The sequence below is a fragment of the Pagrus pagrus genome, assembly GCF_965226575.1.
Source record: "Pagrus pagrus genome assembly, chromosome: 11".
NCBI classification, from domain to species: domain Eukaryota; kingdom Metazoa; phylum Chordata; class Actinopteri; order Spariformes; family Sparidae; genus Pagrus; species Pagrus pagrus.
The window spans coordinates 14,095,335-14,113,809 of NC_140195.1; the positions used below are offsets into that span (position 1 = coordinate 14,095,335).

At 42.0% G+C, this 18,475-nt stretch overlaps 1 protein-coding gene across 1 annotated transcript in view; it reads left to right on the top strand.

The window, feature by feature from the left end:
- Positions 1–18,475, top strand: part of camkvl (CaM kinase-like vesicle-associated, like) — a 42,405-nt gene that overhangs the window by 18,231 nt on the left and 5,699 nt on the right. Inside the window, exons 2-6 of the mRNA XM_084365750.1 lie at positions 13,379–13,485; positions 14,826–14,957; positions 15,318–15,392; positions 16,190–16,328; positions 17,931–18,051. Coding sequence (XP_084221876.1) covers positions 13,391–13,485; positions 14,826–14,957; positions 15,318–15,392; positions 16,190–16,328; positions 17,931–18,051 — 562 coding nt within the window. The 5' untranslated portion in view covers positions 13,379–13,390. The remainder of the gene's footprint in view (positions 1–13,378; positions 13,486–14,825; positions 14,958–15,317; positions 15,393–16,189; positions 16,329–17,930; positions 18,052–18,475) is intronic.

Here is an 18,475-nt window from a genome sequence, read left to right on the forward strand (position 1 = left end):
TCATGGTCCTATGTTCCCAAGGACCTTTGTTCTCATAGTCCTATGTTGTCACGGTCCTATGTTCATAGTCCTATGTTCTCATGGACCTATGTTCTCAAGGTCCTATGTTCTCATAGTCCTATGTTGTCATGGTCCTATGTTCCCAAGGACCTTTGTTCTCATAGTCCTATGTTGTCACGGTCCTAAGTTCATAGTCCTGTGTTCTCATGGACCTATGTTATCAGGGTCCTATATTCTCAGGGTCCTATGTTCCCAGTGCCACTTTGGAATAGAGGTCCTGCATTTCAAGGTCCTATGTTCCCAAGGTCCTATGTTCTCATAGTCATATTTTGTCTTGGTCCTATGTTCATAGTCCTATGTTCATGGTCCTATGTTGTCACGGTCCTATGTTCATAGTCCTATATTCTCATGGACCTATGTTCTCACAGACCTATGTTCTTAGGGTCCTATGTTCCCAGCCCCCCTTGGGAATAGAGGTCCTGCATTTGTAAAGTCCTATGTTCCGAAGGTCCTATGTTCTCAGGGTCCTATGTTTCCAAGTTTTATATTCTGCTAGCACTAATTAACCCTCCTACACTAACTCTAGAGCTGGAGAACATAGGACCCTGGGAGAGCACATATGTAGAACTGGCGAAAATAAGACCTACATAGGACACTGGAAAATAGGAATGACTCATGAGAGGGACAGGAAGGACAAGCAGGAATAGAACAAAATAAAGTTGAACTACTTTTGGCATTTAGCTACATTACTTGGCACTTCAGTCGGAGGAGATGTAACATACAGATTCAAGAAAGAGAGAGTTTTATTGTGAGGGAGAAGTGAAGGAATAGAGTAAAACTGTGGAGATGGTGGAGATTTCTCTGCTGCCAATTAGCTGAACATCCCAACTTGGGAGAAATAGTGCTAGAGGGTTATATGACAGAGTGTCAGAATCTGTGAAAGGCTTGTGTCTGTGTGTTAGACTGTATATGTGTATTTATGAGTTTCTTACTTTGTTTACGTGTGCATGTGTGTGTGCATGTGTGTGCATGTATACTGAGGTGTGAATTGAGCCTCTCAATTGAAGTCTGGGTTTTTGGAGAGGCACTCTGTGCGGTGTGTCTAAAGGCCATGTTGGCCACAAAAGGAATGAATTAATGCAGTCGTGATCAATGGAGACACACGTACAACTTCATGTGTGCGTGGACACACACACACACACAAATGGATGCTGCGAAAGAAGGTTTTGCAGTTTAATTTATTCCCCAGAGAGGGCAAGCCTAACAATGAGACCAATGGCTAAACACATGTATGTGTGCATTTGAATTTGCCCGAATGTGAGTGTGCATGTAGGTGTATCGTGGGTTGGTGCATTAGTGGGTATGTATGTGTGAAACACAGAAAGTGAACAGAGGTGTGTGTTTGTGTGTGTGTGTGAGAGAGAGAGAGAGAGAGAGAGAGAGAGTTCTCCCTTGACAGGAGTGTTTCTCAATCATCCAAAAGTGGATGAAGTGTAACCAAAAGTGCCCCTGCAGCACGCACACACAAATTAAGTTGGGCGGTAAAAGTAGCATCAGCTCATGTCCCTGAGGGGAGCTGCATTTTCAGTCATTGATATATTGTGTGCTTCTCGAGTATGTGCGAGCGTGCAACTCTTCAACTCCGTGCTGCAGATTTCTGGGGAGGAAAACCACTTTACATCTGATGTTGTTCTTCCCCACTGGCCGCCCTTGTCACAAACACACATGTATTATACACACACACTCAACAAGGCCATGAGGTTTACACATAGCTTCTCCTTGAGTATCTCATATCCTGCGAATGTTTTATAGTGATCTCACACTTCTCACACTTCTGACACATTAGCAACAATTCCTCCTTCTCTCTGTGTTTTGTCTAAACTCAAATGTCTGCTGAAAGCATTTATGTTGTATTCGGTGAGGTGTGCGTGTGTTGAAGCTGACAGAAGCCGTTCAAATCAGCGCTCTTATCTTTGACACGTGAGCCATGTGCGACATGGCTGTGTCTGCCTCACATGGCAATTTTTTCTGCACCACAAACGCTTTGCATGAAGACAATTTTTCCCAATCTGCATGCGTAAGTGAAGCAAGAAACAGAGTTTGTTGTGTTTTTTAGTTTTGGATATTTTATGAATACAACATTTATTCATAATGAAGACACGTGAGAAAGAGCAGCATTGTTTTCCCCATACTTAAAGGCAATGTAAAGATACAGTGGGGTCCGGGCAGACGAAAAGTCAAACCAACAAACCAACATCATCACATGGAGGATTAGTTAAATAAAGTCCTGTCAAAAGAAGGCTGTCTTGCAGTGGTCTCAGAGGACAAGTAGCAGTTTCTAAACCACTTTCCAGGAGAGGGAACAAGGCCCAATGCTTGAGGTGGGCTAGGAAATGGCAGTTTCAGAGTGGATGGCTGGGAAAAAGTCCTGTTTACTGATGAGTCCAAGTTTGAGATTTATGGCAGTAACAAAAGAGTGTATGCAATTAGACTAACAGGAGAGAGAATGATACCAGAGTGACATGCTCCACCCTCTGGTTTGCATCTTTGTGGAGAAGGATTCACACTGCAGCAGGAGAATGACCCCGAACTCACCTGAAACCTTTGCAAGACCTACTTGAAGACCAAGGAGGACCAAGGAGTCCTGACCAACAAGGAGTTTCCTCCACAGTCACCTGACCTCAACCCTACTGAAAATGTATGCGGGCATTTGGAGACTAAGAAGGCCAAGCCAAGTTCAGCTGTCTAACGGGACAGACTGATATACCAACTACATAAGAGATGCTAGAGTTACCAGAGATAACTGGAAGCAACAGCAAGATGGTTCATTGGTTGTAAGTGGGCATTTTTTAATGTTAGGTCGACCCTCCTCTCAACAAAGCCCACACAGGAGGGTATTTTATATCGTGAAAATGACAGCTAAGGGAAGACGGAAGGCCAAAATCAAGAGAGAATATAGTGTTTTCAATTTAATCCACCTTATTGGAAACAGTCAAAAAGACAAACTACCAGGAATAAAACCTCAAACAGGAGGCAACACAGGTGCAACACAGCTTCAGTCAGTGGTGGACATCTTGGGTAAGATCAGTCATGCATTCACCAGTACACAGAAAGCTGTGCTAATATACACTTGGGGTTGCAAAAGCACACAAACAATGGAGAGTATTGATTGTAATTTAAAAAAAAATTCATTGTTGCACACTGGCAGGTTTAATGTTTGTCCTTGCCCCATTCAGAAGGCACATAGCTCAACAATGAAAAGTGTTGTTCATATAGGATGTGAGACAAAATATGGGTGAGGCGAAACATTAGGTGCATCCATTACTATAATGCAATAAAGGGCAACAAAACCACAAAACTATGACTTCAGACTGCTGAAAATTCAATCAATACTTCTCTGACACAGTCTTATGAAGAACCGAGCCATAGACACTTAACAAATGTGGGTTTTCTTGCAGGGCAGTGGTATTAGATGGTATCACATTGTGCATGTGTTACATTTATTCCATTGTTGCATACTTTTGAGTGTTTAGTTGTGAGACAGTCAGATGCATGGTATTCTGCCACTGGTCAAAGCAAGTCAACCAGATATGCCAAACACAGACATATGGAAAAGTAGTCCTTGTAAACTGTTTGGAAAAGGGGAGGCCACTTCTGAAATTACTTGGCAGATAATTGGATACACTATCTGTCTATCGCTGTCTATCGCAGGCTAACATCAACCAAAGATCAATGAGCCATATGAGTAGTAGGAGAGCAATACCTCCAGCGGAGCCAGTTGGTAACTCAAACTTGCCGAAGCCAGTTAAGAGATGGGTGAAAACATCTTTGCAATCGAGAAGAGCCTTTAGTGCTGTTCTTTACTGTTCTTTCAATGACAAAATATTCTCCAGTTCTGATATAACTGATGTTAAAGCAGCTATGCTAACCTGACTGAACAGTCACTTCCAGGCCTGTAGCTGCCAGTAGGTGCCAGTGATTCACCTGAACCACTGTGGTTCAGACCCAAGCACATGACTTGAAGCCTGGTAGGATGGATACTACTCTCAAGAATCCAGCTGCCTTGCAAAGTAAAAAGCAACTAGCTGATCAATGGATCACAATCACAATGTAATTAAAAGTGCTTGTGCAATTGGATAGGCGCATTAGCCATCAGACTGTCGGTTGATCCAATGCTTTGGTCCAGACTGAAATATATCAACAGCTGTGGATTGGCAGGAAATGTTCTACAGACATTCTTGCTCCCCAGAAGCTGAACTGTACTTTTGACTTTGGTGACTTTTTCCTTAACACCATCAGCAGTTCATTTTCTCCAGGGAATCAATCAGTATCACTTTTATGATCCCTTTTCCTCTTGGCCAACATCATTTCAAAATGTCCATTTTCAGATACAATGCACTTTTTGTCAAGTCCTAATCAGCAAATGTTAGCATGCAAATATTCTAAACAAAGATGATGAACAGGTAAACATTACTTGAAAATACCACAATGTTATGACTGTAGACTCTCAGTTGTCCTCAGCACTAAATAAATGTGATATAATTTAGTAAGTTTAATGTACAGTTATATTAACCATGTGTAACCAGTGGTGTAAAATAAGCATATATTGAAAGACTTTTTAAACTTGTTTTTTATCTTAAAAAAGCTGATGCGCGTATTTAAATCAGGAGTGACCTACAGCCTACAATGCTCCCATCTGAACTTCTATCCTCATGTTGAGGGTGAACTATTACATTACAGGATAAATCAATCAAAGGGTGTGGGGGGGGGAATCCACTGGAACAGATGGCTTTTATTCCACAGGAAGAAAAGTGTAAGACAGACAACACACCAAAACACGAAAACGACACAAAACCTCATGGTAGAGCGATTGAAAAGACACTGAGAGAGAGCAGGCTCTCGCTGTTGTTCATAAATATTTCTTATTTATATAAAAACACTAAATGTGTGAAGCACATACATGCTTTGTGCAATAGCTTTATATAATTTATTTATGATTGCCTTCCTTTCTCCTCCCCAACACTCACTCTCTCTCGCTCGCGATCATGTAGAGCCTCTGATTTTCTTTTGATTCAATGTCTAAATTGAGAAGGAAGGATTCATCCATTTTTCCACACAGTCCTAGATTTAGTCAAAAAGTTACTTACACGCACACACACACACACACATTCACAAAAAAAGCACACACCATCCTTCGTTCAGTCGGTGAATTGTTCACGTACGGTGTGTATGTGTGTGCCTGCAGGTCTTGCCTCAGGCTATTCTGGTGTCAGAAAGAGCGGGCCTGTCAGCCAGACATTGCATCATTCTACGTAAGGTACAGACACACATGCACACAGACACACACTTATGTCCGAATAAAAAAAAGCTACTCTGTGGCCCTTCTCCCTGAGGACACACTTACTGTGTAAGACCTGCACAGATCCACTCTCCTAATGAGGGGACAGGAAACAGAGCACACACAGGAGGGGAGAGTGAAGGTGAGGAGGGGAGATTTTTCTGACAGAGTGGTGTAAGGTTTACAAGCAGATGAAGCCTACAGTATCATTCAGTATACGCCATGTGCTGTGTATTCATACAGTGTGTGTGTGTGTGTGTGTGTGTGTGTGTGTGTGTGTGTGTGTGTGTGTGTGTGTGTGTGTGTGCATGAATTTGGTATATGTGTCTGCATTTGGGGGCGGCTTTCTCCCTCTCTTTCTCTCTCTGGGCAGATGTGATGAATTTTCATTAGAGCGTTTCCTTATTAAGCCTGTTTCTGGCCTTGTGTATGCCTTGCAGCCACACACACACACACACATACACGCACCACACACATGCACAGGCCTTAGATGAGAGCCGCTCCGTGAGCAATAAGGGAATTAGTGTTTATAACAAGCTCAGAGAAGACCCCTTACTGGGAACTCAGTGGAAGAAGCAAATGTAATGGGTACGGATGCAGCACACACACACACAAGCACACGCAGATACATGATACGCACATACGTGTAACTCTTAATACTGTAAGTTGTGCGTATAAGTGTGTGTATTTTGAATGGTAATCCATTCACCCTCTTTCTCATTATTGTATCATTAGTACACTTGATTCTAAGGAGCACAGTAATGCTGATAATTGGCCTTTCATCTGCTTATTCTCTTCATCACTATCAGTTCTTCTCTCCTGCGCCCATCCTCAACTCCCTTATTTGCCCCACTTTCACGTCACAGCATCCTGATAGAGCCTGGGACCGACCTCAGGCGCCGCTCAATATCAAACGCACACGTTCGTCAACTTGGGCAATGAGCTCATTAGGAATCAGTGGACTGATTTCTGTTTAATGTTTAATGTTATTATATTCTTTTTGTAGGCTATACAGATATTAAAGACAATTTAAGTGCTTTTAGCTGCGTCTAGAATATTAATCGCATTATTATTTCCTAATTGCACTTGATGCAATTCTTATATAAGGTTGTGAATCGAATGAAAGTTTAAACCTGAAGCGAAAAGTCAATGTGTGTTAAGTCAAGTAAATCATGGGTGGTCTTGGTTGATCAATAAGGAACAGGCAGCAACTGTCAGGTCTTGTTATGCACAGATGGAGAGACGCACCCTGAATTGCACGCAAGAAACACACAAATGATTGCAGTGAGAGCAAAGTGTTACTGCTAATCTTATTAAAGGTTGAAAACCTGATGGTAATGGTGCGCTTAATTACACCCAGGAGGGCTTTTGGGACACAGAAAATTTCCTTCCATTACGCTGAAGGTGTGAGAAAATGCAAATGTCTCATCAATTTATTTATTTCCTTTACTTGCGCACTCGTTAGATTAGAGGTTAGAGCATATTCACATGGCGGCCATTTTCCTCAGATGTCACACTCAGGGTGGGAAGCTCGAATGCTGGGATAATGTGCTGCTGTGTTCCAGGTTGCAAGTCATATAAACATAGGACATATGACAAAGACTGAGAAGATGATGCTAGTGAGAATCTGATGAAAAATCAGGCCATATTTCAAGACAAAACATCGTATTTGATAACCCATTAGCTAGTGATAGCATTCAACCGCTTCTGTGTCCGAGATGTTTGTCGATATTTTTTAATAAATGTACGCCTCTTCTATCATGTTGTGTATGTTAGCTAGGGAATGGTTGAATGCTAACACTATGATCAAATATGTTGTTTTACCTTGAAAGATGGCCAGATCTCCCTCTACATTTCCATCAGATTCCCTACATTTATAGGACTTATAGGCAACCTGGAGGGCAGCAGTACAACATTTGAGCCTCCCACCCTGAGTGTGATGTCAGGAGAAAATGGCCGCCATGTGAATATGTTCTATCAGTGGCTGTAATGTGCAGGAATGGCAAACATGCCCAGAATCTTCCATTAGTGATAGAACAGTTGGGGTTGCCACATCAGTCGTAACCCCTGATGTTTCTCTCCCCATCTTGGCAAGGAATCGTCGCGACTGAACCTTTTGGGCTCTACAAAAATGGGGATGGGTGAGGGCAAAACGACAAGATGAAAGCCACGTAGAGGCAGCGAAGGGGGGGGAAGAGCAAGACAAAGAGGCATATAAATGAGACGACCCCGTCGTGTTGTTGAAAGGATAAACGTGCAATTCCTTTAGAATCACACACCTGTGTCCATACTGCCTTGATATAGGCAGAGTGACATGTCAAACACTAATGAGGGACACATATATCCAGTATGCCTCTCTGTCACATTAGGACACTCATATAGTGGCACGCACTGAGCCGTATAATTCGTGTGATGTATGCTCCTTGTGGCAGTCATGCAGTTGTGTGTGCGTGTGTGCATGTGTGTAACTCAGGTGGTTAGTGCTGTGACATGCGAGGCCTGTCATCTCTTGTTCACACAGGCAGAAGTAACCTGAGGTCGTCCACAGACCCTCTGCTGCTCCGACTCTTCTCCTCAGGCAAACATTGACATATTTGTCAGTGTATTTTTCACACGCACGCTTCTCTCACGCATCTCTCTCTCTTGTTCATCTTATCGTACCAAAGATCTCGTGTCACCTCTTAACAAAGCCGATGCGGCATCACTTAATCACATTGTGCAGATATCTGGATTTGTGTTGTGGTGATGCCGATAGTGATAATGTTGTTGGTTTATCGCTGTGCTGCATCTGTGTGACAGTGACAAGGACACGCCGACACACCTAGACTTGACTGACAACACAAAAGGACTCCGCAGAAGTAGCTTCGCACAGCAGTCGATGAAATATTGGCATAACATACATAGTCACGCTTGTCACACAGAACATACACTTATACTGTGATAGACTGCTTCCTCTTCAGCATGTCAGTCTATTTGCGTTTTGTATTTAGTGCTGAGCTGCAAAATGCACCATTTTACTGTTCGCCTGTTGGACTGAGCTTTTGCTTAATAGGATAGGATGGCTAAAGAGATGAGTGCCAGTAAATAGCAGATTTTCTTAGAATAACCTTGACGCCGAGAACCTCTGAAACACTTCCCCTCTGAGCTGATAAAAAGATCTTCTATTCCATTTGATTCATTTCTGAGCCTCGCTGCAACCTAAACACAACACTTGTGAACAAGCACACCGACACACTCAGACGCAGAGACACGCAGCAGCAATCTGATTTTAAGGTGCTGAAGATGAAGTGTGATGTTTTCTCGGATAGCACGGCGTTCCTTCACACCTGAGTCTGTGGGTGCCAAAGGGTGTGCATTTCAAAAGCATAAGGAAAATATACTAAACGATGCAATTGTAAAATGATTCTTCATTTTATATCACACGACGACATCCCCTCACCCTTGTTCATAAGGAGGTACACAGATTTTAATTTAAACTATGTGAATTAAAAAGAGATCCATTCAGTGTTTCTCATTTCAGTTTTGTTTCATCATACCAAAGCGTCCCGTTGTCTGGACCCTCATTATGAGCAGAATGTAATTTTGAAGCATCCACACCTGTTACATGATCGGATGAGAGCCACTATGAAGAGACAAGTGCAATCATTGCCTATGATGTCAAAACAGGTGCCTACACACTCCTAGAAACACTGACTCATTTTGAAATTAGGTTGAATCAGTTAAGTAAGGTTAGACATCCCTCACTTACTTTTCAAAACTCATTTGGTCTTTCTCTGTAAGAATCTAGGCACATTTATCTATTTATTTTTAATTTGGATCCCCATAAGCCACTGCCGAGGTAGAAGCTATACTTTCTGGGGTCCGCACAGATATTAATCACATCAGGATATGAAACAATTAAAACCCTGAGGCAGAAAGAGAACAAAACAAATAAATTACAAACACAAAACAAACCCCCCTCCAATGAATCAACAACAATACAATTACTAATGAGAACAAAAGTACTCACAAAGTACAGTTTGAAAGCACAGAAACGCACAGTAAAATGAATAGGAAACATGATGAGGACAGCTCCTCATCAAAGGGTAACTCCACCAATTTTACATAGTGAAGCATGTTTGAAGCATTGAAAAGGAAGAAGAACGCATGTTAAAGGAGGTGACATAGTGTCCATAATGAGTCTATAACAGTGTTATAGGACTGCAATGCTCGGCCAGTAGACTGCTTTTCAAAACCTGGCGCCTACATTACCCACAATGCAAATTAGCCTCCAAGTGACAACACTGGAGGCAATTTATCAGAATACATGCAGCTTCCTCTGCAGCCACAAAAGGCTTAATACTACTTTTTTTCAAATATGCAGTAGTACTCCCCAAGATCTGTAAACACAACTTGGTCTGTAAAATTGGTGGAGTAACCCTTTAATGATCATATAGCCTGATATTATGTAGCAAAACCTGTTTGGCTGGTGTTCTGTTCCATTAGATATTTTTTCAAGGGCCTTTTTAAAAACAGTTTTAATTGTAAAATGTGTAAGTATCATTTCAGAAATAATGTATTCACTGACACGTTCATAAGTGACAGCTTCACCACATACCAATGATGACATTGGATGCAGACTGCAGATTGTTTTAAAAATGTGTTTGACAACATTACTCATTTCTGCCGTTTTAGTGTCAAAGCCGCCAGAGCACAGTTCCAAGTTTTGTTGATTCAAAGCAGCTGTGATATGCTGTGCGATCAGCGGCGGTGCTCGTTTTTATCTCTGGTTTTGTGCCACCTTTCACAATGCGTGCCATGAATTTGTTTTGCAGAGAGTTTGCCCTGTCAGCATGCCTTCAAGCGTTTTCAGACTTTGGGGACAGTCCCCCATTCGCTTCTTTACATGAGTCACACAATGCATTATCACACATAACCTGTTAACACATAGCTACATGCACCCACATGCGCATGGAGACACACATACACACACGTTCACCTGTGCAAACATTCACACACGCATAGCTGTGAAGCTGTGAGGTTGAGAGGTACTCTCAATCTGCCTCTGCAGTTCTGTGTTTTACACTTTGTTCTCATGTACACTATTTTCTCTATCCACCTTTTCACTTAGTCACAGTGTACCTTTCTCCTTGCCTTTCTGTTCCCGTTGCTTCTCACCTCTTTCCTCATCTCCCATCTTTTCCACCCTTCTCCTCTCATCTCCTTTCTTCTCATATCCTCCCATATCGCCTCCTACTCTCCGCCAACTTCAAGGTTGGTACTGACTCAGTATTCTGCAGGTATGGTGTTTTTAAGGCATCTAAGTTTTTAGGGCGAGAAACGATCACCAGTGACAAGAGAGAAGAAGGACCAACGCATACAGTATGTAAAAGAAAGGAAAGACCATAAACTGATCTTCACACCTGATAGTCTTTATGATGCCAGCTGCCTTTCAAGCCTTCCGGGCGTTAATATTAAAAAGGGAAGTAAGAGTAAAGTTGCACCCGTTGTGACTGTGGAGAAATGGGAGGAAAAGTTAGCAAAAAAAGTTAATGCCAGTGTAAAGATACGTTCAGTGATTTTGTCATAACACCAGCACATCACCAACATTGTTATTACTACAGATATTCCCATAGGAATGAATGGACTTCTGGTTGACCCGCCTCCGTACTCATATGTATGTGGAAACGAGGCATACATTTCACAAAAATAATGGAGTATAAAAGTGCCACATGTGTCGTTTTTCCCCTCTGTTTTATTTATTTATGCAAGGAGACTGCATTGCTGAGGGTTCACACTCAAATCAAAAGACTTGATTTGACTCAGCCAAATGTTGTAAACTTTTGGCGTTGTGCACCTGAAATGCTTCCGACTTTGTCTGCATCACACCAGGGCTGTAAGGAATTGTGAGCGCATACCTTATGCCAAAGGAGATAATACAAGAAGGACTTTTCTGTAGCATTTACAGAATTCGCCCAGATGTTATCACAGCTGCTGCTTCGATATTTACAGGTCATTACACCCTGTTATTAACCTTCCTAAGAAAAAAAAGACTGTTTGACCCATGTGAATGTGACTATTCAGGTATATCTTTGAATTTAGAGAATAGAAACAGCTGTGTGGAAACACAGCGCTCAAACATCTGAAGAGTTACTGGCGAGTGTATCTGCTGACCCTTGTTGACAAATGACATGTGGTGCTTGGCAGTTGTCACCATATTTCAGTGGGGACACGCTGTTCCCACAGGGATTCATGTGCTCCATTCACACCAAGCTGGCCTTCACCTTCACTGTCCTGGACCTTGTTTGGGAATGTTGCTGTGCTTACATAATCTCCTGGCAAAACTAGGCCTTTTCAATCCACCATTAAACTCCCCTCAGTCTCAGTGGGGCATTACACTCACACACACAAGGGCGCACATATGGACACACATGTGCGCGCACACACAAACACACACAGATGTATCGGCACATGTGACATATCCCCATCAACCTTTGCTCTTAGTTAGACACACACATATAAACTCATGCATGCACACGCACACACATACATTGCATCCCAGCGCTCTGGATTAGGTGTACAGATTAGAGATTAGGGCCAGCAGTGGGATTACACAGTGCTCTGCAGCCCCGCCTCCATCATAGATCAGAAGCACCTCTGGCCCTGTCAGAGAGAGAGAGAGAGAGAGAGGGTGAGGGTTTTACGTATCTGATATTCATTTCTTAATCCTAAATTAGCATCTGCAAAATGCCATTACCTCGGAGGATTTCAATTGTCTTTCTGTGCTCAGTCCTCTCTATTATAATTCTCTATTTTCTCAATTCCTTCTCTTCCTCCATCTCTCTCTCTCCCCCAACTTACACACAAATCCTGAGGCCATCTTCACAGCAATACTAGCTCCCCCACGCATCATTCACATTAATCTAAGCTTCCTCTCAATTGTCCCCTTATCACATATTTCCTGACTTGGTCAATTCCGCGGATATGTCTTGATGGGCTCCACAGAGACGGAAGATAAACTGTAGGTCCACTCAGGGAGAGTCAAACCAACAGAAATGAATCATCCAGCAGGATTGTGTATGTCAGGTATTTCAGAGAGGAGAAAGGATCTTGAGGATAGATGGCTGAATCTTCCAGGGAATCTGTCTCCTACAGTAGATGGAGTGTTAAAGGATGTGGGTGAGGATTGCCTGAGGACTGTGGTGAGATGGTATATCGATTGCTGATTCACTATCTAGATCCTTGATTTTCTACCTGGGCGTTTGGGACCTCCTGTGGGGTCACAAGCTATTTCAGGGTGGACATGAAAAGAAGAATGTGATGTAAAGTACATATATATATATATATATATACACACACACACTGTATATACTGTATGTAATCATCGGAATGTTGGTTTTTTTCCTTGTGAAAAGCATTTTCAGGCGCAATACTAACAGTGAGCATTGCCATGAGGTGAAACGAGGAGTTTAAAAGGTCATGAACTACTGATCTAGATAGATAAATCCAAACTCACACACGCAAACTCCAAACAAAAAACTAATTTTCCCGTCATTAAAACCCAGCGCTGTCAGTGTGACGCGGGGTCTGCAGTGATTGCTAAACAAGCCAGCTGCTTTAGGGACGCGGGGACACTGCCCTTTATAAATAAAGTTTAACTTGAACTTGACAGACGTTGCACAGAATCTGCAGACTTTAGCACAGTAGATAGAAGCTTAGTGGGTAGCTTAGTATCTGTTGACAAGGCTGGCACGCAACCAGGCTGCCAGAAGCGTTAGTATCCAGATTCGTTCAGAAGTTGACTTGGCTGCGTCTGTGGTTCTCCAATGAACTGTGCATTTTCGAGGCTAATAGTAACACGCTCCCTCAGTGTGTTTTTGACTACAACCACTGGGGGCTTTCATAATGTTTCATCAGTACCTCATTTCCTCTTTAACATGCTTGTCCATGCTGATCTGCAATCCCTTTATCTGTCTGTTACCTAAAGGTATCATCAAAATAATTTATGCTCTCCCCCCTTTGTAGTGAAATGATTGAAATGTTTTTTTGTTCACTTCTTAGGTGAATGCCGTCATGCCATTTGGGTGCCTTGCCCTGCGAGATGGGCGGACTTACGATAGCATGTCTGATGTCACGGACAAATATGAAATCGGACAAGTCCTCCGAGCGTAAGTATGCGTGCATCTCTGTTGCCTTTTTTACCTCCACTCCCATGTAGAATTCATGAGCATGTTCCTATATTCCCCAGCAATCTTTATACTCTTCATGAATTATTTCAAATTGAATTTGATCCATTGTCCCTGTAGATTTGCTTTGGCATATCAAACAGTTTCACTGAAGGAATGACAGAAAGTAATAGCATGAGGCTAGTATGTAACAGGCTTAAAGGTGCACTATGTAGTTTTGGAGAAGAAATTCAAATTCAGAATTTTAGTATTTGCAATATCGATGAGGTAATAATACAAACTCAAAAATATTTATTTTTACAATAGCTGAATAAACAAGCTGTTCTCAGAGGAACTGTTTCTCTGAGCACTGTTTGAAGCTAGAAAGGTGGCAGGGTCCGCCACATGTAAACAAAGTAAAACAATATAAAATTGTGTTGTTTAGTTTGTTTATTCAGTTTAAAGAAAGATGTTTATTTTAGTCTCTTCTGATTAAAATGTCTTCCTCAAAACTACATAGTGCACCTTTAAGAGACAGACCTATTTTCAAAGAGCTGATAGTCAGCTGCTTTGACTGGCCGTTTCCTTCCCCTGAACACCTCTCCTTGACACATTGGAGGCACACACACACACACACACACACAAACACACACGCACACACAAACACACACACACCAATCAGTGTAAGAGGCCATATGGCAACATCAGCATCTGGCCTCAGAGATTTCTGCTCATCTTTTATATAACACACAGGCACACACATTAACTCAGAATTAAGTGCACACATTTGCTGTATATGCGCTCGTCTTACGGGAACGAGGAAGATAAAGTTGCTAAGGCTGTGGTGAAGATATAGTATGTGCTTGTTGCTTTGTATTTTACTTTGTGTTTTGAATCAAAGAAAGAAAGAAAGAAAGAAAGGAAGAAAGAGAAAGAAAGAAAGAAAGACATCAGATTTCCTGGTAGTATTTATTTCGCATGAAAGATTTAATGTGAAATGTTGTAGTGTACTTTTGCCTCACACAGCTTCTTAAACCCATTTGGGTGAAGTACTGTATGCCCCAAAGGCTCAAAACCAGACGATGCCCATCTGATGGCAGCAATAGACCCATTTTAGATTTATTATGACCCTTTTATTCTACCCAACGACTCTCCCCCTAATTAAATTCTTTCACTGTGTTTCACCACCACAACAGTCAGTGCACTTTGTCTCCCTAATTTGAATATTATGCCGTCTCTCTCTCTCTCTCCAAAACACTTCTTTCATGCTCTAACATTATATCTACTTTCTCTGCCTTCCTCTGTCTGTCTGTCTTTCTATTTCCTTTTTTCTTCTTGCGTAGGAAGGAGTTCTGCGAGCTGTGCCTGGCTAAGGACAGACAAACAGACAAGGTGTTTGTCTGCAAGAAATTCCTCAAGAAAGACGGCAGGAAAGTCCGCAAGGCTGCCAAGAACGAAATCATGATCCTGAAATTGTACGCAGTCAGTCTGTGGACAGATGGGTGTATAACTGATGGGTGGAGAGATGAGATGAGATGAGATGAGATGAGATGAGATGAGATGAGATGAGAGAATGTTTTCTTACTTTTCTGTTCATATTTCCAGTCACACGATCCACAAAATGACTTCATTTAACACTGTTAGCTCAAGTGTTTGTAACGTCTGCTTGCACTGATTTTGACGTTTCTACCCAGCTACAGAGATTTTACACCCACATGATCTTCTTTGTATTTAAGATTTTTCAAAAGCCACAGAATGCTTAGCACCTTTCAATTTCCTGCGAGACCCATCGCTTTTGTGAGGTTACAGTCTGTGAACTCTTGTTGCTGTTCCAGGGTCAACCACCCAAACATCCTTCAGCTGATAGACACGTTCGAGACCCGGAAAGAATACTTCATCATCCAGGAGCTGTGAGTGTTTCTTTCCTCTTCATTGCTATTTATTTTCCCTGACAATTTGTTCTCAAGTGTGTGTCTTAATTGTGCATGTGCCTTCATGTACCTGAACACACGCAGATCAATCAGCTAAAGGGTCTACCCTCTTATTACTGTGTGCTCTGTTGCTCCCCTCAGCAACAGAGGAAGGTGTTAGATTTTATGAGATATTTGCTCTTAGTAACACTCAACATTACTCAGTGCTCCTGAAGCACTGCTTTGTCGTAATAGGGTCTCTACAGAGAATTCCGGATCAATGCGCCAGAGCGGGGCCCGATCTGCGTCACTTGTGACTAGTGCACTTTCAACATTTGCGATTTTATTTGAAAGCATTGATCGAAGCCGAGCGGGCAAAATATTTCCCGTCTGATACTGAAATACAGAGACAGACTGCACTCAAAGCGATTGCAATCATCTGTATATCTGGTGTTTGTTCATGGCTCACATTTGCCCAAGCAATAGCCCTCCTGCTGCCGGCAATACGTGATGATCACACCCATCATTTATGCTCTCTCGAAAGTTAACCAAGTCTATCAGAGTAATGACCAATAGTCTAGTTTTTAATTGCTCAGCAGCACTAGCTTTAGGCCCGTAGAAGCAGATTGCCTTTCTAATGGGCAACAAAACAAGAGCACAGGGCTTTTGATAACTGTGTTACCGAAAGCTCAAAGTGGATTATTGTGCTGCAACATGTGGCACCAACTTGCACTAATTTTTATTAGTAGATTTGTTGACGCGTATGCTGATGTTTGTGTGCGTTTGACTGCATGCAGAGCCACAGGAGGAGACGTGTTCGACTGGATTCTGGACCAAGGCAATTACACAGAGAGAGACGCCTCCAATGTGATCAGACAAGTACTGGAGGCTGTGGCGTACTTACACTCCCTCAACATAGTTCACAGGAACCTGAAGGTACGCGCTCACTCTCTTTCTCCCTCTCCTTACTGTTAAAAAGATACACGATCCTCTAAAAATCAGATGTATGTCAAAAAAGCTTATAAAGTGAGTGGCTGTCTTTTCCGTCACACCCCAGAAAGAAGTTTCCAGTCACAAGAAACTCAACTGAGATATTAAAGTAATTCAATTATTGTCCTCTCAGCTAATGACCCAACATTTGATAAGCTTTTTAGCAAGGGAGGAAACACTTTCTTTATTGCTTAATGCAATTTCTAGTGACACACAGGGGCATATGCAGACAGATTCAAATCTTATCCCCTTTCATAAACACATTAGGCTGGAATTGCAGCCTCTCTTGGGCTTCTGACTCCCCCTACTGGTAGAAGCTGTGATTGCCTTTCGGTCTATATGGTGTGGACTCAAATAGACTGTATAAAATGGCATTTTCAGATCAGTGCAGAAATAGACATGAATTCATAAAGGCAAGCCAAGACGCTTCTTTTAATCAAGAACGTGTATTTCTGGCTTTCTCCTCAGTACCCTTCATCTTCAAGAAATGATTATTATTAAGACAAATTTGATTTACCTGATAATCCATTTCTTCTTCGTACTTCAGGGACTTGTTATTATATTTACCTCACTCACTGATCACCTTCAAGATCAAAACACAACTTATAAATCAACCTCAACTTTTAACTTTGACTTAACGGGTTGTCTTTCAGCTTGAACACAAAACACACAAACAGTTAAACATGAATACAATTCATAAAAGATCTGATAAATATCTAAAACATATGCTAAAATAATACAACGGGCTCTTGTCAAACAAGAAATATCTGTCATCATCCAACCCAATCACCAGTGGTTTAAACAGCATCCGTTCATCACAAACCCAAATTATGGCTAATGGCTAATGACTAATGATCAGCTGACTCATCTAAAGCATAAATACAAGAAAAGGTCTTTGTTGACTCTATGATTAGGTTGTAGAATAGTTCTCAGCACACCCCAAACAAGTTTAGCTTCCAAAGGATGTTCCACCAAGTTTTTTTTACAGGTTTCTGTGGTTTGACCATTTGATTTCTGATACTGTATCAGCTCCCATATAGGAGTGTAGTCAGTAGGTGATTTGAGGGGTGATAAAGGGGGACATGATCCCTCTTGCTTGCAAAATGACCAAAATGCACCCCCCTTGTTAACCTGACATCCGCACTCTCCATCACCTTGTCTAGTGTTAGTTGCTAGTCTGGTCTGCCTATATCATTGATCCGTGTTCTGACTGAGGTTTGTGAAAGTTAGAATCTAAGGCCTCGACCGCGGCTCTAAAATATCAGTAACCTAACCACGCTGTGTATTGATAAATGCGTGGCGCTGTCCTTGGTTCTGAAGTAGCCGACGCGTTTGTAATTGTGCGTTTTTCTCAGGTCAGGTTTGTTTTAGAGCCATGATATTATCTAAAATGTATGCTATAAATACTCAATTCTATATTATATTATAGCCTTTAGAGTAGTGTCACCTTCATGATCAAAGTGGCAAGGTGGCGGGTGAACATGGATGCTTCAGTTTGTGTGTGTTTGATATTATGATTTTATTCATTCTGTCCCTCATTTTTTTTAGCTGGAAAACCTGATGTACTACACAGAAAACAACCACCAGAAAGTAGTCCTGCGAGATTTCTACCTGTCCAGGTTTGAGAATGGACCCATCACAGAGCCATGTGGAACACCAGAATACCTGGGTAGGATACGCTCTATTACCCCATCTTCTGATTTTGTATACAACTTTATTCCTTATGTTCCTATATCTCTCTTCTTCCTCTCATCTTTTTCCATGTCCTTCCATTAGCTTTGTCTGCTGTTGTGAATACAAGCCTGCAGGCGTGCTTTACCTCTTTGAGTTCTTTACTTCCTTCTTCCTTTGAAAATGATAATCTGTCAAAGGTAAACTGTGATAGTGAAACCAGTGAAACACATACACAGAGTTGAAAGCACCTAGCCCTCAACCTCCTCCTCCTCCCACTCCTCCTCTCCTTTCATATCTTCTGATCTCCTGTGTACTGTCTCGCTCCGCTCTCGCTCCACTCTCTGAGGTTTATGCGAGGGCAACTTGGAATGCAGAACTGTGCTTTGGCCTTGTTCTCCACAGTGAAAGGTCAGGACAGT